The 27,948-nt window shown below is 46.4% G+C and overlaps 1 protein-coding gene across 3 annotated transcripts in view; it reads right to left on the minus strand.

Moving 5' to 3' along the window:
* LOC137846965 (E3 ubiquitin-protein ligase KCMF1-like) overlaps nucleotides 1–27,948 on the minus strand; it is a 144,930-nt gene that overhangs the window by 35,492 nt on the left and 81,490 nt on the right. For 2 of the 3 annotated variants that reach the window (XM_068665117.1, XM_068665119.1), the window contains exon 3: nucleotides 22,039–22,178. In XM_068665117.1, the coding sequence (XP_068521218.1) occupies nucleotides 22,039–22,178 (140 nt within the window). The remainder of the gene's footprint in view (nucleotides 1–22,038; nucleotides 22,179–27,948) is intronic. The other variant, XM_068665118.1, reaches the window with a different exon arrangement.

Here is a 27,948-nt window from a genome sequence, read left to right on the forward strand (position 1 = left end):
ATGGCATGGAAAATCCCTTTGGCTGGTCTGCATCAGCTGTCCTGGCCATGTCCCCTCCCAGCTTCTTGTGCACCCCCAGCCCCTTGCTGGCAGGGCTGTGTGAGAAGCTGAAAAGTCCTTGACTTATTGTAAGCACTGTTCTGCAACAACTAAAACATCAGTGTGTTATCAACATTATTCTCATAAAAAATCCAAATCACAGCAGCATACAAGCTACTATGAAGAAAATTCATAGTAAAAAACTCTATCCCAGCCAAAACCACGACAGTACCACAATATCAAATTAGGTTCACAGTGAGAAAGTGGCTGGAGCTGTTAATAGACAAGATTTTTTTTAATGGGTTGATCTGCAAATGCTAATTTAGTTTTAACACCCTGATACTACCTGTAAAGAAACCAAATAGCAGTGAGTACAGGTTTGTACAAGATTTGCAAGCCACTGAAGACAGACACCCCATGGTACCAAATCCATACAACCTCCTAACAGCATTATCTTAAAAGGATACCTACTTCACAGTATTGGAGCTAAAAGGCATCTTATTTTCTATATCCTTATATCCAGATAGTCAGACTACATTTCCTTTTGAGTGAGAAAATCCCACAACTGGGAAAAAGACTCAAATGTGCTAGACAGTACTACCCTACGGGTTCAAGAATAGTCCAGCGGTACTTGGGACTGCCTTGGCTGTAGACTTAAACAACTGGCAGAGTTTAAATGAAGGAAGTCTGCTGCAATATGTTGACAACTTGTTGTTAGGAGCTCAAACCAAAGAAAAATGTGTACAACTCACTCTACGTCTGTTAAATTACCCAAGAATAGCCAGATACCGAGTATCCCAGAAGAAGGCCCAAGTGACTCAGCAGAAAGTGCGGTACTTAGGGATTGATATTTCCCAACAACTGTTAGCACTGGAACCTGAGCAAAAAGAAGCTCACCAAGGGAGCTCATCAGTGCTCACCAAGCCGCTTTCCATCATTTATCAGTGTCACGTTAAAGGGGACTTATCAGAGTCCAGCATTTGCCTATTTCAGAACCCTGCTAAGGACTTTCCCTGAGACAGTTTCACAAAGTTGAATGTATTTAATAAGGCAACAGATATAATAGATTCAGAACTGCTGTTGATAAATACACTTACTGCAATAGTTCTAATATATGATAATAGTGCTAGCAAAATTCTATTCCAGCTATTCCTCACCAAAGGGTGAAGGCGCAGATCTTACCAAAAAGGCATCCCTCTTTTGGTGGAGGAGAAAGTGCACAGTCTCTTCTGGGTTTGCAATTTCTTCTCCACCCCACCCCGCTCTTCCTTTTTCCTCACTCTAATTTCTTCTTCTCTTTTTTTCTTCCTTCTTCTCTTTCTTTTTACACTAACTCCTAACACTCTTTTATATTCTAATCTTATCTGTTCCCTCCCTGGAGTATGTTTATCATAGAATCATAGAAGCATAGAATATCCCCAGTTGGAATTGACCCATAAGGAACATCAAGCCCAACGCCTGGCACCGCACAGGTCTAACCAAAAGTTTAGACCATGTGACTAAGTGCACAGTTCAATCACTTCTTAAATTCAGACAGGCTTGGTGCCGTGACTACATACCTGGGGAGCCTGTTCCAGTGTGCGACCACCCTCTCGGTGAAGAACCTCTTCCTGATATCCAGCATAAACCTCCCCTGCCTCAGCTTAACACAGTTCCCGCGGGTCCTATCACTGGTGATTACAGAGAATAGGTCACCTGCCTCTCCACTCTCCCTTGCAAGGAAGTTGTAGACAACGATGACATAACCCCTCAGCCTCCTCTTCTCCAGCCTGAACAGACCAAGTGACCTCAGCTGCTCCTCGTACATCTTCCCCTCTAGGCCCTTCACCATCTTCGTCGCCCTCCTCTGGACACTCTCCAACAGTTTCACATCCTTTTTGCACTGTGGTGCCCAGAACTGCACACAGTACTCGAGGTGAGGCCGGACCAGCGCAGAGTAGAGCGGGACAATCACTTCCCTCGACCGACTAGCAATGCCGTGCTTGATGCACCCCAGGATACGGTTGGCCCTTCTGGCTGCCAGGGCACACTGCTGGCTCATATTCAACTTGCTGTCAACCACAACCCCCATATCCCTCTCTGCGGGGCTGCTTTCTAGCGTCTTGTCGCCCAGCCTGTACATATAGCCAGGGTTGCCCCATCCCAGGTGCAGGACCTGGCACTTGCTCCTGTTAAACTTCATGCGGTTGGTGATTGCCCAGCTCTCCAATCTGTCCAGATCTTTCTGCAAGGCCTTTCCATGCTCAGCAGAGTCAACAACTCCTCCAGGTTTAGTGTTATCAGCAAATTTGCTCAAAACACTTTCTAGTCCTACATCCAAATCATTTATAAAGACATTGAAGAGGAATGGCCCTAAAATGGAGCCCTGGGGGACCCCACTAGTGACCTTCTGCCAGCTTGATGTGGCGCCATTTACTACAACCCTTTGAGCCCTGTCCGTCAGCCAGTTGCTCACCCATCGGATGATGTTTTTGTTTAGTTGCATGCCGGACATTTTGTCCAGTAGGATCATATGGGAAACTGTGTCAAAAGCTTTACTGAAATCCAAAAAGATCAGAACAGTTGGTTTCCCTTGATCAGCTAGATGGGTGTTCTTATCAGGAAAGGAAATCAAGTTAGTCAAACAGGACCTACCCCTCGTGAACCCATGTTGGCTGGGACCAATGACTGCATTGTCTCCCAGGTGCGCTTCAATAACTTCAAGGATTATCTTCTCCATAATTTTACCAGGCACTGACATGAGATTGACAGGCCTGTAGTTACCAGGGTCTTCTTTCTTGGCCTTCTTGAAAACTGGCAAAAAACATTTGCCAGCTTCCAGTCTACTGGGACCTCTCCAGATTCCCAAGACCATTGACAAATAATTGAGAGAGGTCCAGCGATGACGTCAGCCAGCCCTCTAAGGTCCCTGGGAAGAAACTCATCAGGACCCATAGACTTGTATGGATCCAGGTGGAGCAGTAGATCCCACACACATTCAGGGTTGGTTGGGCGTTTATCGTTCGCACTGTCACAGTTGTCCAGCTCAGGGCACCCGGGGTTCCAAAGCCTATCATTGGCATTGAAGATAGAGGCAAAGAAGGCATTAAATGTCTCTGCTTTGCCCATGTCCTTGTTCGTGAGGTGACCTTCCCCTTCAAGTAGTGGACCTATGTTTTCTCTGGTCCTCCTTTATCTATTCACATATTTAAAAAAAACACTTTTCATTGTCTCCCACAGACCCGGCAAGCTTCAACTCTAATTGGGCTTTGGCCACACAAATTTTCTCCCTGCAAAGGCAAACAGTGTCCCTGTAGTCCTTCCATGTTGCCTGACCCTGCTTCCAGCAGCCATACACTTTCTTTTTATGCCCAAGCTCCAGAAGACCCGTGGTGAGCCAAGCCAGCTGTCTGCCCTGCCTGACTTCCAATATTTTGGAATTGCCTGATCCTGTGCTTTTAGGAGGCAGTGCTTAAAGACTAACCAGCACTGATGGACACCAATGCCTTCAAAAGCAGTTTCCCAGGGGATCTTGCTAACTAGTTCCCTGAGCAGCCTGAAGTCTGCTCTCCCCATATCCAGGGCTGAAGTTGTGGTGGCAGTTTTCTTCCTGTCACCAAAACTTTTAAACTCAACTGCTTCATGGTCACCATGACCAAGACGGTCGCCAATTGACACATCCCCCACAAGACCATCTCTGTTCTCCAGCAATAGATCTAGGAGGGCACCTTTCCTAGTTGGCTCCCTTAGCACCTGTACTAAGAAGTTATTATCAAGGTGCTTTAGGAACCTCCTGGACCTGCTTATGTCGGCTGTGTGATATTCCCAGGTAACGTCTGGCAAGTTGAAGTTCCCCATAAGGACAAAGGCAGCTGATCTTTAGGTATCGCTTAGTTCCTCAAAGAATAATTAATCGGTGTCATCATCCTGGCTGGGTGGTCTGTAATAGACTCCCATGATGACATCCCCTTCATTTGTTTGTCCCTTAATCCTTACCCAAATACTCTCAACTTTGCCATTGCCAACTGCAGTCTTCACACAGTCCAGCCCCTCCTTTACATACAGCACCACCCCACCGCTTCACCTGCCCTGCCTATCCCTACTGAGGAGCCTGTAACCATCTGTTGTGACATACCAGTCACAGGACTCATCCCACCAGGTTTCACTTATGCCAATGATATTGTAGCTCTGGGACTGGGCCAATATTTCTAGCTCATCCAGTTTATTTCTCATACTGTGTGTGTTGGTGTAGAAGCACTTCAAATGTGCCTCATTGTACACAGCACCTTGTGGAGCAGACCAAAAGACCCCACCAGCACACAGTCCCTCTGATTCTGGCATGCCATCTCTTAGCTTATCACCGGCTTTAGGGTTTTATCCCTTTCCCCCTTCAACTCTAGTTTAAAGCCCTAACTATCAGCCCTGCCAATTCCTAAGCAAAAATCCTTTTCCCCCCTGTGAGAGAGGCACATCCCATCTGGTTCCAGCAGGCCTGGTGTTGCATAGACCTTCCCATAATCAAGAAACCCAAAGTTCTTCTGGTTGCACCAGACTTGAAGACACATGTTAATAAGACGAGTCTGCTTGTCAACATTGATCCCTCCTATCAGAAAGTCAGAGGCAAACACAACCCGTGCCCCTGATCCTTTAACCAGTCGCCCCAAAGCCCTAAAGTCCCTTTTGATTGTTCTCGAACTTCTCATTGCTACCTCGTCATTACCAGCCTGAAAAACCAGTAGCGGGTAGTAGTCGGTGGGCCATACCAGGCGAGTGACTTTCCTGGCAATGTCTCTTACCTGAGCCCCAGGGAAGCAGCAGATTTCCCTGTGAGTTGGGTCCAGACGGCAAATCGGGCCCTCTGTCCCTTTCAGAAGGGAGTCCCCTATGACGATAACCCTTCTTTCTTTCTTGATAGAAGGGGGCTAGGTTGCCTTGCCTTAGGCACCCCTTCCAACTGGGATGGGCTTTCATCTACATCGTCATTTGCTTGACTGTCAAGTTCTAGAGCCTCATACTTGTTGCGTAATGGTAGCTGTGAAGGTGATTCCATACCATATAAAGTCATGCTGAGCCATTAATATGGAGTGGCTGGCCAGTGTGGGTGGGACTGCTGCTCAGGGATGGGATGGGTTGGAGTGGCCGTTGGGCCTGTCACAGGACTTGGAGTGGCTGCAGGGTCTGTCACTTGGGTTATAGTGGAATTGACTGCAGCTCAGTAAGCATAGGGCAAGCCCCAGCACACTGCAGTGATTTGTGTATCTCTGGAATTGCTAGGGTGATGACACACCTTTTTCAAGCATTCTACCAGTTTTTTAGGATTTTGTGGTTTTTCAGGGGTGAATTTCCAAGGCACTGGAGGTGCCCACTGCTCTAGATGCCTGCCCATATCCTTCCACACTCCCTGCCACTCACAACTATCCCACCTCAGGACAGACCTCTGGATGGCATTCCTAAGTAGTTGTTTAACCTTAAACAAAATCTAAAGTATATTCATGAGTAATAACAATAAGAACATGCTGGTCTGAACATCCCAAGGATATTCAAAGTCTTGAAAAGCTATTGTAACTCGCCTGGAGGAGAAGGAGGGGGTAAAGGAGAAAGGGAGGGTGAACGAGTGGGAAAAAAACATCTCCCCCAGTCCCTTCCATAGATTGGCTCCCTGAAGAAAAAAGGTAAAAGGTGTAATTGTTAATAGTTTCTGAGATATGGTTTCCAAAGTATGGAGTTGACGGCAATGTTGAGTACAAATACCAGATTACTTTCATGACAGTAATTTTATCATATCATAAGCCAGGGTTATACAGTACAGTAAAATAATAACCTTAAACCAGCCCCCAGAAAGGATAAGCAGCACGACAGGGAACGCATACAGTAAGTAATGTGCTATATAACTCAGTTTGCAAAACAGGCACAGCAGACCTGAGATCAAAAAAATCAGTATTGTGATGAGCAACTATTAAACTGATCTAACACTTATAAGAATTTTGTTTTAACACGCTCTGGTCAGATCTGTCGTTATCTCAATCCTTCGTGCCCCACGTTCAGTGCCAAAAGGACTGTTGTGTTTTAACCCATCTGGCAGCTAAGCACCACACAGCTGTTCGCTCACCCTCCCCCCCAAAGTGGAATGGAGGAGAGAATCAGGAAAATGAAGCCTGTGGGTTGAGATAAAGACAGTTTGTTAGGACAGAAAACAAAGGAAAATAAAAATAATGAAGATAATAGTACTACTACTAATAATGTGTACAAACAAGTGATGCACAATGCAATTGCTCACCACCCGCTGACCGATGCCCAGCCTATCCCCGAGCAGCCGGTCCCCTCACCCCAGCGAGCCACCTGTACTGGGTCTGGCTGGGATGTTAACTTTCCCTGCAGCAGCCCATACAGTGCTGTGCTCTGCATTTGTAGCTAGAACAGCAGTGGTATCACACCAATATTGCGTCTGCTGCTGAGCAGTGCTGGCACATCATCAGGATTCTCTCTAACCCTCCTAGGGTGTGGGCAAAAAAGTGAGAAAGAAACATCACCAGGGCAGCTGGCCTAAACCAACCAAAGGGATATTCCATACCATATGATATCACACTCACCAATAAAGGGTGGAAACAGGAAGAAGAGGGGAGGGATGGGCTCTCGTTGTGAAAACGTCAGTCCTCCTCTTGAACACCGGCTACGTGCGTTGAGGCCCTGCTTCAAGGACGTGGTCAAGCATCACTTCCACACAGCCTTTACTTGTTTTTTGTTTGTTTGTTCATTTTTGCTTCTTCGTTTTGTTTTGTTTTTTCTTTTATTTTCCCCTCCCTTTTCCCCTTTCCCTTTTTTCCCTTTAGTTAAATTGTTTAATTAGTAATAATCTTTCCTTAATATTTTTTTTTCCCTTTAATTATATTATCCTTATCTCAAGGATATCTCAAGGATAGTCCAGGCGGGCAGTGACGACATTGATGACAGAAGCCTGAAGGCTATCAAAAGAGACTTTAGGGGGCTGGGACGGTTAGTGGACGGAGCAGGAGTGCAGGTAGTATTTTCGTCCATCCCTACGTTGACAGGGAGGGGTACGGAGAGGACAAGGAAAGCCCACCTGTTAAACACGTGGCTCCGGGGGTGGTGCCTACGCAGAAATCTTGGGTTTTTCGACCATGGGGCAGTTTACTCAGCACCTGGTCTGATGGCCGTAGACGGGTCCCTATCCTTTAGGGGAAAAAGGATCCTTGGCCAGGAGCTGGCGGGGCTCATTGATAGGGCTTTAAACTAGGTAAGAAGTGGGATGGGGCTGAAGCAAGGACTGTTGGGGCTGTGCCAGGGGGAGCAATGGCAAGGCCGGAGGATAAGGTAAAGGCCCAGCTGAAGTGCATCTACACCAATGCACGCAGCATGGGTAACAAACAGGAGGAGCTGGAAGCCATCGTGCAGCGGGCAGGCTACGACTTGGTTGCCATCACGGAAACGTGGTGGGACCAGTCTCATGACTGGAGTGCTGCGATGCCTGGCTATAGGCTCTTCAGAAGGGACAGGCAGCACAGAAGGGGTGGCGGTGTGGCTCTCTATATTAGAGAGTCTTTCGATGTTGTAGAACTCGAGGCTAGGAATGACAAGATCGAGTCCCTTTGGGTTAGGATCGGCAGGGACAACAAGGCTAGTGTCCTGGTCGGGGTCTGCTATAGACCGCCGAACCAGGATGAGGAGACGGATGAGGAGTTCTACAGGCAGCTGACAGAAGTTGCGAAATCGTCAGCGCTTGTACTCGTGGGGGACTTCAACTTCCCTGACATATCCTGGAAGCACAACACAGCCCAGAGAAAGCAGTCTAGGAGGTTTCTGGAGAAAGTGGAAGATAGCTTCCTGACGCAGCTGATTAGTGAACCTACCAGGGGTGGTGCCCTGCTAGACCTTCTCTTCACAAACAGAGAAGGACTGGTGGAGGATGTGATTGTCGGGAGCTGTCTTGGGCAGAGTGACCACGAAATGGTGGAGTTCACTATTCTTGGCGGGGCCAGGAAGGGAACCAGTAAAACCACTGTATTGGACTTTCGGAGGGCTGACTTTGGGCTGCTCAGGACACTAGTTGGTGGAGTCCCATGGGAGGCGGTTCTGAAGGGCAGAGGGGTCCAGAAAGGCTGGGCGCTCTTTAAGAGGCAAATCCTAATGGCGCAGGAGCGGTCTATTCCCATGCGCCCAAAGATGAGCCAGCGGGGAAGAAGACCAGCCTGGCTCAACAGAGAATTGTGGCTTGAGCTTAGGAGAAAAAAGAGGGTTTATAATCTTTGGAAAAGTGGGCAGGCCACTAAGGAGGACTATAAGGATGTAGCGAGGCTGTGCAGGGACAAGATTAGGAAGGCCAAAGCTCGTCTGGAGCTCAATCTGGCTACTGCCGTTAAAGATAACAAAAAACGCTTTTATAAATACATCAACACAAAAAGGAGGACTAGGGAGAATCTCCATCCTTTACTGGATGCAGGGGGAAACTTAGTTACAAGAGATGAGGAAAAGGCGGAGGTGCTTAATGCCTTCTTTGCCTCAGTCTTTAGCGGCAAAACCGGTTGCTCTCTGGATACCCAGTACCCAGAACTGGTGGAAGGGGACGGGGAGCAGGATGTGGCCCTCAGCATCCACAAAGAACTGGTTGGTGACCTGCTACGGCACTTGGATGTCCACAAACTGATGGGGCCGGATGGGATCCACCCAAGGGTACTGAGAGAACTGGCAGAGGAGCTGGCCAAGCCCCTATCCATCATTTATCAGCAGTCCTGGCTATCGGGGGAGGTCCCAGCTGACTGGCGGCTAGCAAACGTGACGCCCATCTACAAGAAGGGCCGGAGGACAGACCCGGGGAACTACAGGCCGGTCAGTTTGACCTTAGTACCAGGGAAGCTCATGGAGCAGATCCTCTTGGGAGTCATCATGCGGCACTTGAAGGGCAAGCAGGCGATCAGGCCCAGTCAGCATGGGTTTATGGAAGGCAGGTCCTGCTTGACGAACCTGATCTCCTTCTATGACAAAGTGACGCGCTGGGTGGACGAGGGAAAGGCTGTGGATGTGGTCTACCTTGACTTCAGCAAGGCTTTTGACACCGTCTCCCACAGCATTCTCCTCAAGAAACTGGCTGCTCTTGGCTTGGACTGGCGCACGCTTCGTTGGGTTAGAAACTGGCTGGATAGCCGAGCCCAAAGAGTTGTGGTAAATGGAGCCAAGTCCAGTTGGAGGCCAGTCACTAGTGGCGTCCCCCAGGGCTCAGTGCTGGGGCCGGTCCTCTTTAACATCTTCATCAATGATCTGGATGACGGCATTGAGTGCACCCTCAGTAAGTTTGCAGATGACACCAAGCTAGGTGCGTGTGTCGATCTGCTCGAGGGTAGGAAGGCTCTGCAGGAGGATCTGGATAGGCTGCACCGATGGGCTGAGGTCAACTGCATGAAGTTCAACAAGGCCAAGTGCCGGGTCCTGCACCTGGGGCGCAATAACCCCAAGCAGAGCTACAGGCTGGGAGAGGAATGGTTGGAGAGCTGCCAGGCAGAGAAGGACCTGGGAGTGATGGTGGACAGTCGGCTGAATATGAGCCAGCAGTGTGCTCAGGTGGCCAAGAAGGCCAACGGCATCCTGGCTTGTATCAGAAACACTGTGACCAGCAGGGCTAGGGAGGTGATCGTCCCCCTGTACTCGGCTCTGGTGAGGCCGCACCTCGAGTACTGTGTTCAGTTTTGGGCCCCTCGCTACAAGAAGGACATGGAGGTGCTTGAGTGGGTCCAAAGAAGGGCGACGAAGCTGGTGAGGGGCCTGGAGAACAAGTCCTATGAGGAGCGGCTGAGGGAGCTGGGCTTGTTCAGCCTGGAGAAGAGGAGGCTCAGGGGTGACCTTATTGCTCTGTATAAGTACATTAAAGGAGGCTGTAGCGAGGTGGGGGTTGGCCTGTTCTCCCATGTGCCTGGTAACAGGACGAGGGGGAATGGGCTAAAGTTACGCCAGGGGAGTTTTAGGTTAGATGTTAGGAAGAATTTCTTTACTGAAAGGGTTGTTAGGCACTGGAACGGGCTGCCCAGGGAGGTGGTGGAGTCACCATCCCTGGAAGTCTTCAAAAGACGTTTAGATGTAGAACTTAGGGATATGGTTTAGTGGGTACTGTTAGTGTTAGGTTAGAGGTTGGACTCGATGATCTTGAGGTCTCTTCCAACCTAGAGATTCTGTGATTCTGTGATTCAATCCGTGAGTTCTTATTTCCTTTACTTCTTCCCCTCCTCTTCTGAGGAGGGGGAATTAGAGAGCAGTTGTGGTGGAGTTCAGCTGCCTAGCAGGGTAAAACCACCACAACTCCCCCTATCAATTGCTCAGCATGATGTCAGATGGTATGGAATACCCCTTTGGCCAGTTTGGGTCAGCTGTCCTGGTTTTGTCCCCTCCCAGCTCCTGCTGCATCCGCCAGCCTGTCCACTGACATAGTGAGAAGCTGAGAAGTCCTTGGCTTAGTGTAAGCACTGCTCTGCAACAATTAAAACATCAGCACGGTATCAACATTATTCTCATTCTAAATCCCAAACACAGCACCCCCCTACCAGCTACTAGGAGGAAAATTAACTCTGTCCTAGCTGAAACCAGGACAACCTGCTACAGAGGCTTCTGGTAGCATAGCTATGTTATGCATGAGTGTGGTCTGCATCCCTTCGCTATGAGCAGAAGCTGCTATCTATCCTATCAGTGACACTAGGTAAGGCACACTTCATTGATAACTTCTTATTCTGGCTGAGAGAAATCAAAGTGGACAAAAATTGTGCAATTAGAGACAGCTGGAGCTGCAGCACTTCCAAGCCTCATAACTCTGAAACTTTCATGTCAGACAGCAGGAATGGGACTGGGATTTAGCAGGGGAAAAAGTAGATTTGGGACATAGAGAAGAAAGGAGGTAATCTAGATAAAGGACAAAGCAAACTAGTTAACAGAGACAAATATACCATTTTTTCTATTTTTTTCTACAATTTAAAAATATTTGGAAAACTATACCTTTTGTAATAGTATAGCATTTAGGTTGCTGCAGCTCTAGGAAATTAATTCCAGACAGCTGGTTTAGTTTTGCCAATGACTAAAACCAAACAGGACTTTTTGTACTGAGACAGTCTTTCTACACATTTTTTTTTTTGCAGTGGTGTTGAGATACTCTAGTGTGCTGTATGCAGTGAAATAAGGATCCTTCAGTTCCCTAAATTTTGTAACACTTATGAAATGGTATCCTCTGATTCTGGTATAAAACCTACAGCACTGAGGAGAACAAAAAAGAATGCAGGCTGCATTGTATGTTGACTTACTAACTGATGGACGTTTCCATGATCAACCATGGGAATTGAACAACAGGTGAAGGAAAAAAAAGTCAGATCTGGTCTTTTAATCTTTTAAAGGAAATGCACAGTCATGTACTGGTGACTCTCCCTTTCTTGGGGATCCCATAGCTGTAGCCTATTGTTGCAGACAAAGATCCTGGATTGCAATTCTGACTTTTTGATAGTTTCCAGGATGTGTACTGAGTGGGCTACTAACTAAAAGATTAACCACTTCACTGCTAAATATGCACTATGAAATTCTCATCCAAACTTTTAGTATCAAATAGTTTTTGGTGTGGTACTATCATGTTCTTTTATTCTTCCACGCTAACCTGTCTTTCAAAAATATGCAGTACTGTGCATTTTGATAAAATTACACTTCCCTGATGAAAGCAGTGTTTAAAGTTCAGGTAGCAAGTTAACAGATTTAAAAGCACTTTTTTGTGGAGTGGGGGTGGGGACACATGAGAAACTGTCAGAAATATAATTCAACAGTTTTCTGAAAGATAGGAGAAACACACAAATAGGCCTCAACAGAAGGCATCACTAACGCTGAAGTGAATTTGGTTCTTCCTTTTGGGCTTCCATTCAGCTTCAAGGAGAATAAATGTGTACAGGCTTCTACCTACTATACATGGTGAGACATGGTATCATGGCCCTACCGCATTGAGCACTGTTGTTGTGAGATGACCTTGCCAGGCTGCCTGGTGCCCACCACACCACTTTCTCCCTCCCCATCCTCAGAAGGACAGGAGTAGAAAATGCAATGAAAAAAACTCATGGGTTGAGATAAGGACAGGGAAACCACTCACCAATTACAAGCAAAACTTCAGGCTGCTCAGGGAACTAGTCAGAAAGGTCCCCTGAGAAGCTGCTTTTGAAGGCATTGGCATCCATCAGTGCTGGTCAGTCTTTAAGCACTGCCTCCTAAAAACACAATATCAGGCAATTCCAAAATATCGGAAGACAGGCAGGCGGGGCAGATGGCTGGCCTGGCTACCAGGGATCTTCTACTGGAGCTTAAGTGAAAAAAAAAAGAAAGTGTATGGCTGCTGGAAGCAGGGTCAGGCAACATGGAAGGACTACAGGGACGCTGTTTGCCTTTGCAGGGAGAAAATTTGTGTGGCCAAAGCCCAATTAGAGTTGAAGCTGGCCAGGTCTGTGGGAGACAATGAAAAGTGTTTTTTTTAAATATGTGAATAGATAAAGGAGGACCAGAGAAAACATAGGTCCACTACTTGAAGGGGAAGGTCACCTCACGAACAAGGACATGGGCAAAGCAGAGACATTTAATGCCTTCTTTGCCTCTATCTTCAATGCCAATGATAGGCTTTGGAACCCCGGGTGCCCTGAGCTGGACAACTGTGACAGTGCGAACGATAAACGCCCAACCAACCCTGAATGTGTGTGGGATCTACTGCTCCACCTGGATCCATACAAGTCTATGGGTCCTGATGAGTTTCTTCCCAGGGACCTTAGAGGGCTGGCTGACGTCATCGCTGGACCTCTCTCAATTATTTGTCAATGGTCTTGGGAATCTGGAGAGGTCCCAGTAGACTGGAAGCTGGCAAATGTTTTTTGCCAGTTTTCAAGAAGGCCAAGAAAGAAGACCCTGGTAACTACAGGCCTGTCAATCTCATGTCAGTGCCTGGTAAAATTATGGAGAAGATAATCCTTGAAGTTATTGAAGCGCACCTGGGAGACAATGCAGTCATTGGTCCCAGCCAACATGGGTTCACGAGGGGTAGGTCCTGTTTGACTAACTTGATTTCCTTTCCTGATAAGAACACCCATCTAGCTGATCAAGGGAAACCAACTGTTCTGATCTTTTTGGATTTCAGTAAAGCTTTTGACACAGTTTCCCATATGATCCTACTGGACAAAATGTCCGGCATGCAACTAAACAAAAACATCATCCGATGGGTGAGCAACTGGCTGACGGACAGGGCTCAAAGGGTTGTAGTAAATGGCGCCACATCAAGCTGGCAGAAGGTCACTAGTGGGGTCCCCCAGGGCTCCATTTTAGGGCCATTCCTCTTCAATGTCTTTATAAATGATTTGGATGTAGGACTAGAAAGTGTTTTGAGCAAATTTGCTGATAACACTAAACCTGGAGGAGTTGTTGACTCTGCTGAGCATGGAAAGGCCTTGCAGAAAGATCTGGACAGATTGGAGAGCTGGGCAATCACCAACCGCATGAAGTTTAACAGGAGCAAGTGCCAGGTCCTGCACCTGGGATGGGGCAACCCTGGCTATATGTACAGGCTGGGCGACAAGACGCTAGAAAGCAGCCCCGCAGAGAGGGATATGGGGGTTGTGGTTGACAGCAAGTTGAATATGAGCCAGCAGTGTGCCCTGGCAGCCAGAAGGGCCAACCGTATCCTGGGGTGCATCAAGCACGGCATTGCTAGTCGGTCGAGGGAAGTGATTGTCCCGCTCTACTCTGCGCTGGTCCGGCCTCACCTCGAGTACTGTGTGCAGTTCTGGGCACCACAGTGCAAAAAGGATGTGAAACTGTTGGAGAGTGTCCAGAGGAGGGCGACGAAGATGGTGAAGGGCCTAGAGGGGAAGATGTACGAGGAGCAGCTGAGGTCACTTGGTCTGTTCAGGCTGGAGAAGAGGAGGCTGAGGGGTTATGTCATCGTTGTCTACAACTTCCTTGCAAGGGAGAGTGGAGAGGCAGGTGACCTATTCTCTGTAATCACCAGTGATAGGACCCGCGGGAACTGTGTTAAGCTGAGGCAGGGGAGGTTTATGCTGGATATCAGGAAGAGGTTCTTCACCGAGAGGGTGGTCGCACACTGGAACAGGCTCCCCAGGTATGTAGTCACGGCACCAAGCCTGTCTGAATTTAAGAAGTGATTGAACTGTGCACTTAGTCACATGGTCTAAACTTTTGGTTAGACCTGTGCGGTGCCAGGCGTTGGGCTTGATGTTCCTTATGGGTCAATTCCAACTGGGGATATTCTATGCTTCTATGATTCTATGATAAACATACTCCAGGGAGGGAACAGATAAGATTAGAATATAAAAGAGTGTTAGGAGTTAGTGTAAAAAGAAAGAGAAGAAGGAAGAAAAAAAGAGAAGAAGAAATTAGAGTGAGGAAAAAGGAAGAGCGGGGTGGGGTGGAGAAGAAATTGCAAACCCAGAAGAGACTGTGCACTTTCTCCTCCACCAAAAGAGGGATGCCTTTTTGGTAAGATCTGCGCCTTCACCCTTTGGTGAGGAATAGCTGGAATAGAATTTTGCTAGCACTATTATCATATATTAGAACTATTGCAGTAAGTGTATTTATCAACAGCAGTTCTGAATCTATTATATCTGTTGCCTTATTAAATACATTCAACTTTGTGAAACTGTCTCAGGGAAAGTCCTTAGCAGGGTTCTGAAATAGGCAAATGCTGGACTCTGATAAGTCCCCTTTAACGTGACACTGATAAATGATGGAAAGCGGCTTGGTGAGCACTGATGAGCTCCCTTGGTGAGCTTCTTTTTGCTCAGGTTCCAGTGCTAACAGTTGTTGGGAAATATCAATCCCTAAGTACCGCACTTTCTGCTGAGTCACTTGGGCCTTCTTCTGGGATACTCGGTATCTGGCTATTCTTGGGTAATTTAACAGACGTAGAGTGAGTTGTACACATTTTTCTTTGGTTTGAGCTCCTAACAACAAGTTGTCAACATATTGCAGCAGACTTCCTTCATTTAAACTCTGCCAGTTGTTTAAGTCTACAGCCAAGGCAGTCCCAAGTACCGCTGGACTATTCTTGAACCCGTAGGGTAGTACTGTCTAGCACATTTGAGTCTTTTTCCCAGTTGTGGGATTTTCTCACTCAAAAGGAAATGTAGTCTGACTATCTGGATATAAGGATATAGAAAATAAGATGCCTTTTAGCTCCAATACTGTGAAGTAGGTATCCTTTTAAGATAATGCTGTTAGGAGGTTGTATGGATTTGGTACCATGGGGTGTCTGTCTTCAGTGGCTTGCAAATCTTGTACAAACCTGTACTCACTGCTATTTGGTTTCTTTACAGGTAGTATCAGGGTGTTAAAACTAAATTAGCATTTGCAGATCAACCCATTAAAAAAAATCTTGTCTATTAACAGCTCCAGCCACTTTCTCACTGTGAACCTAATTTGATATTGTGGTACTGTCGTGGTTTTGGCTGGGATAGAGTTTTTTACTATGAATTTTCTTCATAGTAGCTTGTATGCTGCTGTGATTTGGATTTTTTATGAGAATAATGTTGATAACACACTGATGTTTTAGTTGTTGCAGAACAGTGCTTACAATAAGTCAAGGACTTTTCAGCTTCTCACACGGCCCTGCCAGCAAGGGGCTGGGGGTGCACAAGAAGCTGGGAGGGGACATGGCCAGGACAGCTGATGCAGACCAGCCAAAGGGATTTTCCATGCCATATGACATCATGTTCAGCAATAGAACTGGGGTAAAGAGGAGGAAGGGAAGATGTTTGGAGTGATGGAGTTTGTCTTCCCAAGAGACCATTACGCATGATGAGCCCTGCTTTGCTGGAGGTGGCTAAACATCTGCCTGCCAATGGGGAGTAGTGAATTAATTCCTTGTTTTGCTTTGCTTGCGCACAGCCTAGTAAACTGCCTTTATCTCAGCCCATGAGTTCCTCTGCACTTTATACCTTTCCTATTCTCTCCTGGTACTGGATTTACGTGTCAAGGGCTTGGTAGCAGGGGTGGCCTCTGTGAAAAGAGTCCAGAATCTGCCCCATGTCAGATAAGAGCCAGTTTCAGACGGCTCTAAAAAGGACCTGCTGCTGGCAAGAGCCGAGCCAATAAGTGACGTTGCTTGTTCCTCTGTGAGAGCAGATTTAAGAAAGGGAAAAAACTGCTGTGCAACAGCAGCTGGGAGAGCGAGGAGTGAGAACCAGCCCTGCAGACACCAAGGTCAGTGCAGAAGGAGGTGCTCCGGGTGCCAAAGCTGTAGTTCCCCTGTGGGCTGTGGAGAGGACCCTGGTGGAGCAGGCTGTCCCCCTGCAGCCCATGATGTACCACAGTGGATCAGATTTCCACACTGCAGCCCACGGAGGAGCCCATGGTAGAGCAGGAGGATCAGGCCTGAAGGAGCTTGCGGCCTGCGGAGAGCCCCTGCCAGAGCTGATTCTGGGCCGCAACAGCAGCCCGGGGAGAGGAGCCCACACATTTGCAGGTGATCTGGCAGGAGCTGCTGCCCATGGGGGAACCATGTTGGAGCAGCGTGCTACTGAAGGATGGACCCCGTGGTACAGACCCATGTTTGAGCAGTTCTTGAAGAGCTGCTGCCTGTGGGAAGCCCATGCAGGATCAGTTTGGGAAAGGCTGTATCCAGTGGGAGGGGACCCCACATTGGAGCAGGGGAAGAGAATAACTGTGAAGGAGCAGTAGAGACAAAGTGCTATAGACTGACTGCAGCCCCCATTCCCCCATTCCCCTGTACCGCTTGAGGGGAGGAGGTGGAAGAGGATGGATGGGGGGAAGGTGTTTTTAGTTTGTTGATCTCCCTGTCCTTATCTCAGCCCTTGAGGCCTTTTCATCGTATTTTCTCCCCCTTTCTCTTCAAGGAAGAGGTGTGAGAGAGCAGTTGTGGTGGAGCTTAACTGCCAAGCTGGGTAAAACCACTAGAAACAGATAAGCTTCATTGTCAACATCGCTCACTGATAGGATTTTTTTTTTCTTTCCAGCATACTTTCTTCTCCCCCTCTTCTTCTGAGAAGATAGAGTTAGAGAGTGTTTGTGGTGGAGTTTAAGCTGCCCAGAAGGGTAAAACCAGCACAACTATAAGCAGTAGTTCATATGTTCTTAGGAAAGACCAGGAAGCCTTTGAATCTTAAAATAGGTGGAGCAATTTTACCTCCACTACTACTCCTTCACATGAGACCCTTAGCAGGCCTCCTTCTTCTACAGAATTCGTCAAAATGTGAGAATAGCTTAGAGGTCAGAACAAACAAGTTGGAAATCACAAGTCATTTCTCTACAACTTATTAAGATCTGAATATTCTTCCTCAAGCATGCACATTTTTATAGCAACCTACAGCAAAAACAACTAGGCAAGAGTTCCCAGAATGTCCTTCTATAATCATACATTCTTCAACCATAAAAAGTATTTGAACACAAACACGAATACAGACATAGATTTGTATTCAAACAGACCAAAACTCCCTCATCAGTACTCACAGAAGGGAGGGCAGCCAATGATACTGGAAGATGGAAGCTGGCAACAACAAGGACCAGCAGGAGGAAGAATCTTTCCCCAAAGTCTGAGGTGCCCTTACAGAACCGCTTCACCCCTCTGTGGACTTAGAAGGAAAGACCCCTTTTGGGGGGGAAGGAATTGTGAAGCTGAGTAAGACAGACAGGTCTGCTCCCCATGAAACAACTAGTCCAAGTAAGAAAAAGTGACAGGTGATAGTATCAGTAGACTCTCTTCTGAGAGGTACAGAGGCACTCATCTGCCGACCTGGTTCTGCTTTTAAGGGAAGTCTGCTGTTTACTGGGGGCTTGTATCAGGGGTGTTACCAAAAGACTGCCAAGCCTTGTACAGCCTAAGGACTATTATCCACTGCTGCTGTTTCACGTGGGCACCAATGATGCAGCCAGGAACAGCCTGAGGAGTGTCAAGAGGGATTACAGAGCCCTGGGAGCAGCAGTAAAGGACTCAGGAGTGCAGGTAGTTTTTTCATCAGTCCTGCTGGTTAAAAGGGAGGGGGTTGAAAGGGCCAGTTGAATCTGGCAAATCAGCAGATGGTTTCAGGACTGGTGCCACAGACAGGGGTTCAGCTACTGAGATTATGGGGCTTGCTTTGAGAAACTTGGTTTACTGGGAGCTGAGATGGGGTCCATCTATCAGAGAAGGGGAAGAACATCTTTGGTCATAGCCTTGCCAAGCTGATGAAGAGGGCTTTAAACTACAGGAGTTAAAGATGTATGCATGCCTGCAAGACTATGACCTCATTGGCATTAAGGAGATGTGGAGGGACAGCTCCCTTGACTGGAGTGTTGGAATGGAAGGATACAGGCTCTTTAGGAAGGACAGGCAGGGAACATGAAGAAGGGGCATCACCCTCTGTGTCAGTGAGCAGCTAGAGTGCATGGGATGGATGAGGAGCTGACAGAGCTTACGTGTCAGGATTAAAGAGAGGGCAGGGACAGGTGACATTATAGTGGGAGTCTGCTACAGACCACCTGAAGACCAAGAAGACCAAGCAGATGAGGCCCTCTATAGATGGATATAAGCAGCTTCACATTCACAAGCCCTGGTTCTTGTGGGGTGTGCTGGATCTGGCTGGGATGAAGTTAACTTTCCTTGCTGAAGCCCATACAGCACTGTGCTCTGCACTTGTAGCTAGAACAGCACTGGTATCACACTAGTGTTTTGTCTATTGCTGAGCAATACTGGCACCACATCAGGATTCCCTCCAACCCCCTGAGAGCCAGCAGGCTGGGGGTGGGCAAGAGATGGGGAGGGGACAACACCAGGGCAGCTGACCTAAACCAACCAAAGGGATATTCCATACCATACGATGTCACACTCAGCAATAAATGTGGAAAAGGGAAGAAGAGGGGAGGGGTGGACTCTCGTTATGAAAACGTCTGTCCTCCCAAACAACTGCTACATGCATTGAGGCCCTGCTTCCTGGGACATGGCTGAACATCGCTTGTTGATGGGAAGTAGAGAGTAATTTCTTTTCTCTCTCTCTCTGTGCTTCCGCACAGCCTTTGCCTGTTTTGTGGTGTTTTGTTTTTTTTTTGTTTGTTTGTTTGTTTGTTTGTTTTTCCCCTTTTCCTTTTCCCTTCAATTAAATTATCCTTATCTCAACCCGTGAGTTTTTTTTTTCTTTCCAGCATACTGTCTTCTTTCCCTCTTCTTCTAAGGAGGGGGAGTGAGAGAGTGGTTGTGGTGGAGTTCAGCTGCCCAACAAGGTAAAAACCACCACATGGGGGACTTCAAGAATCATGATATCTGTTTGAGGGACAGCACAGCAGGACATAGGCAATCCAGGAGGTTCCTGGAATGCATTGATGACAATGTCCTTGTTGCCAACAAGGAGAGGTGCTATGCTGGACCTTATTCTCACCAACAAGGAGGGGCTGGTAGGGCATGTGAAGTGCAAGGGCAGCCTTGGCTGTAGTGATCATGAAATGGTGCAGTTTAGGGAAGCTTTCCTGAGGGAAGCAAGGAGGGAGCACAGCAAGCTTGCTACCCTGGAATTTGGAAGAGCAGACTTCGGCCTCTTCAGGGATCTGCTTGATAGAGTCACACGGGACAAAGCCCTGGAGGGGAGAAGGACCCAAGAAAGCTGGTTAATATTCAAGGATCACCTCCTCCAAGCTCAGGAGCGATACATCCCAACAAAGAGGAAGTCAGGCAAAAACACCACAAGCCCAGAAAGCCAACCTGGCTTGCAACCTGGGCTGCATCAAAAGAAGCATGGCTAGCAGGTCAGAAGAGATGATTCTCCCCCTCTACTCCGCTCTTGTGAGACCCCACCTGGACCACTGCATCCAGCTCTGGGGTGCCCAAATGAAAGAAGGACATGGACCTATTAAAACAAGTTCAGGGGAGGGTCACGAAGATGATCAGAGGGCTGGAACACCTCTCCTATGAAGACAGGCTGAAGGAGTTGGGGTTGTTCAGCCTGGAGAAGAGAAGGCTCTGAGGAAACCTTATAGTGGCCTTCCAGTACCTAAAGGGGGCCTAGAAGAAAGCTGGAAAGGGACTCTTTGTCGGGGAGTGTAGTGATAGGACAAGGAGTAACGGCTTGAAACTAAAAGAGGGTAGGTTTAGATTAGATATAAGGAAGAAATTCTTTACTCTGAGGGTGGTGAGGCACTGGAACAGGTTGCCCAGAGAAATTGTGGATGTCTCATCTCTGGAAGTGTTTAAGGCCAGGTTGGATGGGGCTTTTAGCAACCTGATCTAAGGTGTCCCTGCCCATGGCAGGGAGGTTGAAATTAGGTGATCTTTAAAATCTATTCCAATATAAAGCATTCTATGATTCTATATCCTCCTCTGTAATAACCTCCACTGGTGGAAACATGCCAAAACTTCATGATTAAGAATTTAACCTAGGATTGCCAACATACATAACTTAAATTAGCGAAGCAAGCTTTAAGAATAAATACAAAACATACCCTCATACCAAAAAGAGAAATCTAAAAACAGGGCTACAGATTTTTCTAAAAATAAAGTAGACTGAACACTCAGCAGTTCAAGTATGTAGTTTCTTAAAACTGTAATGAAGTCTGATAATAAACCATTTCAAATAGCATCAAAACCAAGTGCAAAGTCATCTCACACTTTTGAAAAATTTCAGACCTTTTGGCTCAAGCAACAGTGATATCTAGATATAAAAATTGGAAGAGATTAAAATGATTACCAACAAAAACAGAAGCAGAACAATTCTTCCTTTATTGTATGGTGTATAATCGCTTTGCACCAATTACTACTGTTGGAGGGGTGGTGAGGTAGAAAAGATAAGGCCATTTTAGCCTTAACTATTTTCAAAATGAAGTATATATATTTTAACACACATAGATCAGAATTTCAAAGGCACCTACATGTGTAACTTTTTCTATCAACAGGCCTTTCCAGAAAGGAATCTGTGATAATATTTTAGAATCTGAGGTTATACATCTCAAATATGATATTAGCTACCCCAACAAAGAGATTATTAGCTGCTTAGCCACATTCTTCTACTCCAACTAAGTTGTCAGGCACTGATACCTCAGATAGTGGACTGTAAACAGAAATATTTCATGAAGCATATTCTTAAACATGCCATCTGTTTTAATGCTGGTGGTAGAGGGAAACAACAGTAATAATCCTAACAGAAAAACAAGTTCTGATGCACAACTATACCAGATTTCAAAAGTTTTTTTTTAAAAAAAACAGATCAACAGATTAGCTGCATACCTTTCTCTATCTCCAACTAAAGAAGGCTGACATCTGACATAACTATAGACCTATAGGACATTGTGTGCCAGATTGACAGCTAGGCAACTACATGTGAATGGAGAGACACTGCTATATAGAATAACCATGAGAACATTCTAAATATTGCCAAACATATAGTAAATAAGCTCCAAAAAGGGCAGCCTTAATATCAAGCCAACTAAATAGTGTAGTTTCTTCCTCTCTTACGTGATCAATCTCACTATATTAGAATACCAGTAAGATGTAGGAAACTTCCAATACCTCCACTGATTTTCAGGAAATGCTTTCTGGATTTTTGTTTGTTTTCAAACAAAACAAACTAACAGAACACTGTTGGGCTAATTTAACATTAGCATTAAAGTTCTGAAGTCAATGATTCTCTGCTATACTCACCCTATAGTCAGAATATAACGGCATGGGCACTAATATTCATAGAGGGAGGCAGAAGCTACGTGTAAATAAAATATTTAGTACTATGCTACTACAACATTAAAAGTTGCCCAGTTAAAAAACAAAAGTAACAGAGGCGCACAACTCAATGGTGACTTAATCATTTTCCATGTACCTAACCGAAATGAAACATTTTGTTGAGTGTACTCACTAACTACAAAAAACCTTAATAAAACATTCCCATCTCTCAAATACAGGTACATACCTCCCCACTCAGCATTTAAATGAACAAACACTTCAAGGAAAAAAATATACTCAATTTCTAGATGAGAAATTTTCATATGCTTTCACTGTAATAAAAAAATGCTGAAGCAGCTTACCACCTCTGTTGATGTTTCTGCATGTTCAGAAGCAACATGTTCTTGAAGAGATGTTTCTGTATAACCCATCTTTCCACAATAAGGACAAGTAAAAGACTGTGGCTGTTCTACAGAGAAAGCTTCTCCACCATAATACAAATCTGGAAAAAGATGATGTTTTAAGAGGAGTTATTATTAAGCAGCATAGCCCATTCTTTTTTTCATATAATTCTTTATATATTCCTATGTGCATGTAATAACTGCCAAATTCATTCATTCGTTAATCAAAATAAACATTTTAATTCCGCACAAAGTGAAGATGCTGATATTGTATAGTTGTTCAATGACTCAACTGACAAACAAATAGACAGACTACACAGCATTTTCACTAATAAACAATTTAAGTTTCTAATATTCAGGAAGAGTGTTGTGGTTTAATCCAGCAGGCAGCTAAACACCTCTCAACCGTTCGCTCACCCTTTCCACCAAAAGCAGGATGGGGGAGAGAATTGGGAAGAAAAAAAAAAAAGTAAAAGATTGTGGGTTGAGATAAAGACAGTTTATTAGGACAGAAAAGGAAAATAATAATAATAATGATAAAAGTAATCATAACAATGTGTGCAAAACAAGTGATGAGATGCACAATGCAATTGCTCACTACCCGCTGACCGATGCCCATCCCATCCCTGAGCAACTGGTCCCCCCACCCCGGCCAGCCACCCCATCCATATCAATTGCTCAGCATGACATCATATGGTACGGAATACTCCTTTGGCCAGTTTGCGTCAGATGTCCTGGTTCTGTCCCCTCCCAGCACCTGCTGCACGTCCAGCCTCCTCGCTGTCAGGACAGAGCGAGAAGCTGAAAAGTCCATTGGCTTAGTGTAAGCACTGCTCTGCAACAATTAAAACATCAGTGTGTTATTCTCATCCTAAATCCAAAACACAGCACCATATCAGCTACTAGGAGGAAAATTAACTTTATCCTAGTCAAAACCAGGACAATATCCACCCCTTATTCCATACCATATACGTCATGCATCGGTCCCACACTTTCCAATACATCCCAATTAATCACCACTTTTCATATCACAGAATCACAGAATGGTTCAGGTTGGAAGGGCTCTGAACATCATCTAGTCCAACCCTCCTGCCAAGCAGGATCATATAGAGCACATTGCACAGGATGGCATCCAAGCAGGTTTTGAATATCTCTGGAGGAGACTCCACAACCTCTCTGGGCAACCTGTTCCAGTGCTCAGTCACCCTCACAGTAAAGAAATGCCTGGGAACCTCTGGGGGACAACACTAGTTACAGGCCTCCAACTAGACCCTGCACCACTAAACTCAACCCTCTGAGATCTGCCATTCAGCCAATTGACAATCTACCTCACCGTCCACTCATCTAGGCCACACTTCCCGAGCTTTTCTATGAGAATGTTATGGGAGACAGTGTCAAACACCTTGCTGAAGTCAAGGTCGACCACATCCACCCCTCTCCTCTCATCTACCCAGCTAGTCATCCCACCATAGAAGGCTATCGGATTGGTTAAGCATGATTTCCCCTTGGTGAATCATTACTGACTGCTCCTGATCACCTTCTTATCCTCCACATGCTTGGAGACGACCTCCAGGATGAGATGCTCCATCACGTTTCCAGGGATGGAGGTGAAGCTGACTGGCCTGTAGTTGCCTGGGTCCTCCTTCTTGCCCTTTTTGAAGACTGGTGTGACATTAGCTTTCTTCCAGTCCTCAGGCACCTCTCCTGTTCTCCAGGACCTTTAAAAGATCATGGAGAGTGGCCTAGCAATAACATTGGCCAGCTCCCTCAGCACCCGTGGGTACATTCCATTGGGGCACATGGATTTATGAACGTCAAGTTTGCTTAGATGATCTTTGACACGATCATCTTCGACCAAGGGAAAGACGTGCTTTCTCCAGACTTCTTCACTTGTCGCCAGGGTCTGAGATTCCTGAGGACTAGTCTTAGTAGTAAAGACTGAAGCAAAAAAGGCATTCAGCATCTCTGCTGTTTCTGTATCCTTTGGCACCATAGCACCCGCCACATTCAGCAGCGGACAAACATTTTACCTAGTATATGTATATATAAAACGTCTACTGAGTTTGTTCAGACCATGACTAACTTTGGGCTCCAACTGTCACAACAATCTTTGTTGAGATGGTGTGTGATATTGGATCATCACCCACTGAAACCCGTTCTGGTTCCATCACAAAGCTGTGCACGTCCAATTCTATCAAAATTCATTCATCATTATCTGCATAACTCTTACTGTGACACCATTCATATCATGATCTTCAGTGGCCCCATTCTTGGTCACATGAGCATCTCCATGGTGTACTTTTACTACCAGGTTCTCTACCTGGGCAGCAATATCTTGCCCCAGTGTAACATCCCAGATGGGTTTGCCTCTGTTCTGCCAGTTGCTCTGCTTCCATTGCTGTAACCACCCCCACAGGGCATTTGCTACCATCCATGAATCAGTGTAGAGATAGAGAACTGGCCACTCTTCTCATTCAGCAATATCTAAAGCCAGCTGAATTGCTTTCACTTCTGCAAACTGACTCAATTCACCTTCTCCCTCAGCAGCTTCTGCAACTCGTCGTGTACGACTCCATACAGCAGCCTTCCATCTGCAATGCTTTCCCACAATAGGACAGGACCCATCAGTGAACAGGGCATATTTCTTTTCATTCTCTGGCAACTGGTTGTGCAGTGGGGCTTCTTCAGCACAGACCACCTCCTCCTCTGATGATATCCCAAAATATTTGCCTTCTGGCCAGTCCATAATCACTTCCAAGATTCCTGGGTGACTGGGGTTTCCTATTCGAGCCTGCTGAGTAATCAGTGCAACCCACTTACTCCATGTAGCATCAGTTGCATGATGTGTAAAGAGGGACCCTTCCTTTGAACATCCAGCCCAGTACCAGCAGTCGGGGTGCCAGGAGGAGCTGCGCTTCACTACTGACCAACTCCGAAGCAGATCAAACTCCCTCATACATTGTCAATATCTCTTTTTCGTTTGGACTGTAGCAGGCCTCAGATCCTCTGTACCCCCGACTCCAAAACTCGAAGGGTAGAACTCGAGTTTCCCTAGGCTCTTTCTGCCAGAGGCTCCAGGTGGGGCCATTCTCCCTGGCTGCGCTGTAGAGCACATTCTTTACATATTGTCCTGCTTGGACTGGCCCAAGGGCTACTGCATGAACCATCTCCCATTTAATACGTTCAAAGGCTTGTCATTGCTCAGGGCCCCATTTGAAATCATTGTTCTTACCTGATAGAGCGGGCTTACAATCAGACTGTAATTTGGGATGTGCATTCTCCAAAACCCCATGACACCTAGGAAAGTTTGCATTTCTTTTTTGTTATTTGGTGGAGACATAGCTGTTATTTTGTTGATCACATCCATTGGTATTTGACGACGTCCATCTTGCCATTATATTCCTAAAAACTGGATCTCTCGTGCAGGTCCTTTGACTTTATTTTGTTTTATGGCAAAACCGGCCTTCAGAAGGATTTGGACTGTTTTCTTCCCTTTCTCAAAACCATCAGCTGCTGTGTCACCTCATACGATGATGTCATTAATGTACTGCAGGTGTTCAGGAGCTTCCCCCTGTGAAATATGTTCATTTGATTTGTGTCAATATGGAACAATGCTAGGGCCTCATAATGAAATGTGACCTTCTGTCTTACATACCCTTGTATAAATAACCACAAGTCCAAGAGAAACAGAGTGGTTAGTGTATATAGCTCTTGCATCTTGCAAAAGAATGGTCTAGCAGTTCGTGTCGATAGAGGGTTTGAAGGGTAAACCTTGAGACTCGGGTCTGGGAGATAAGAGAATAGGGGGGAGTTTTTTGATAACTGCTGACTATTGCACGAGACACAACTTTCTGACATCTGGCCCAGAGACTACTAAATAAGGAGAGGGGGGAAGCTGAAGAACAACCAAAGGACAAAGCCTGGGAGGAAGACTACGAGCCTCTACGAGCGACCCCCAGAGGGCCCACCGGAGACTGATACGCATGCGTCCGTGGGATGGTTCGTGTCCCGGGAAACTAATTATAATAACCCTGCCTTTTCCAAAAGTGGTGATGAATATGTATTAGCCTAGGAGCATAAAAACCAGCCGCCTGATGTAATTGGTGTGCATCTTAGTGGAGCAGAGACTCCCGGCGTACCCAGCGCTGTTTGCTTACCTCTATACGTTTAATAAATTGTAAACTTTGATTGTAACCCTATTTGGGACTCAGTCATTTATTACACCCCTGTTCCAGCGCAGACTGGATCAGTCCATGGCAAATGGTAGGGCTGTGTTTCCCCCCCGGGACAGCCAATTCCAGGTGTATTGGACACCCCTCCAAGAAAAAGCAAACTGTAGCCTGCACTCTCCTGCTAGAGGGATGGAGAAAAATGCATTAGTGATACCGACTGTGGCGTACCACTTGGCTGCTTTTGATTCCAGTTTGTACTGGAGTTCTAGCATGTCTGGCACTGTATCACTCAGTGGTGGCGTGACTTCGTTCAGGCCACGATAGTCCACCGTTAGTCTCCACTCGCCATTAGACTTTCGCACTGGCCATATGGGACTATTAAAAGGTGAATGAGTCTTGCTGATCACTCCTTGGCTCTCCAGTTGACGAATTAGCTTATGGATGGGAATTGGGGGAGTCTTGCCGCCAGTGCACAGTTGTGCACAGTTGTGGTAGCGATTGGCACCTACTGATCTTTGACCCTCAGCAACCCCACAACAGAAGGGTCCTCCGAGATACCAGGCAAAGTAGACAACTGTTTAATGCCCTCTGTCTCTAAGGCAGCTATGCCAAAAGCCCACCGGAACCCTTTTGCGTCCTTGAAATATCCTCTCCTGAGGCAGTCTATGCCAAGGATGCATGGAGTATCTGGGCCAGTCATAATACAGTGCTTTTGCCACTCATTCCCAGTTAAACTCACTTCAGCCTCCAATACAATTAACTGCTGGGATCCCCCCGTCACCCCATAAATACAGACAGGTTCTGGCACCAGTGTCTACTAAAGCCTTATACTTTTGTGTGCTTGACGTGCCAGGCCATCGAATCCACGTGGTCCAATAAACTCGATTGTCCCTTTCCTCCCCCTGGCTGGAGGCTGGGCCCCTCTAATCCTGGTCAGAATCTTCATTTCTGCATCTGGAGGACTGCATGCAGGAAGTTGGAGCAGCAAGCTTCTCAAAGAACCCCTTTTTCCCGATTGTTTTTCCTTGCAACTCACATACCCGTGCCTCTAGGGTCGAGGTAGATTTTCCATCCCATTTTCCTATGTCCTCTCCATGGTCACGTAGGTAAAACCACAGGGTATCACGGGGTGTGTACCCACTGTATCGTCTTCCTTGCACGGATGGACGCTTACGCCTGATAGGTGAGACACTGGTTTGTACAGGTGGGGAGGAAAATAAATTCTCTTTAAGTTGGTGGAACTCTTCAGAAAGTTTCTCCACAGCTCAGATGTAGGCCTGTAGGGAAGAGGAGAGACTTTCTTTGTACTGCCGGAGTTGTTTAGTCAATTCATCCACTGTGGGTTCCTCATATTCTTTCCAGGCCGATATTGCCAATGAGCTGGCATATGATGATGGTGCACTCCATACAAACTTCCGCCACATGGGTCGTGTACACTTGACTTCATCTGGATCTGTGGATATTTGTTTCGTTGTCTAGGTCCCTATAAATCACCTTCCGTACAGCTAATTCCCTCAGGTACTGGATTCCCTTCTCCATAGTAGTCCACTTGCCTGGTAGACATACAAGTTCTTCCTTGAAGGGATACCTTGAAGATGCACTATGCTCTCAGCCTTACAACAAATCTAGTTTAAATACTGTAATTTAAAATGACTCAGTGACACCAGTACTCCATATGTTGATATTGGTGCTGTAGCTG

Source organism: Anas acuta, chromosome W (assembly GCF_963932015.1).
Source record: "Anas acuta chromosome W, bAnaAcu1.1, whole genome shotgun sequence".
Classification (NCBI taxonomy): Eukaryota; Metazoa; Chordata; class Aves; order Anseriformes; family Anatidae; genus Anas; species Anas acuta.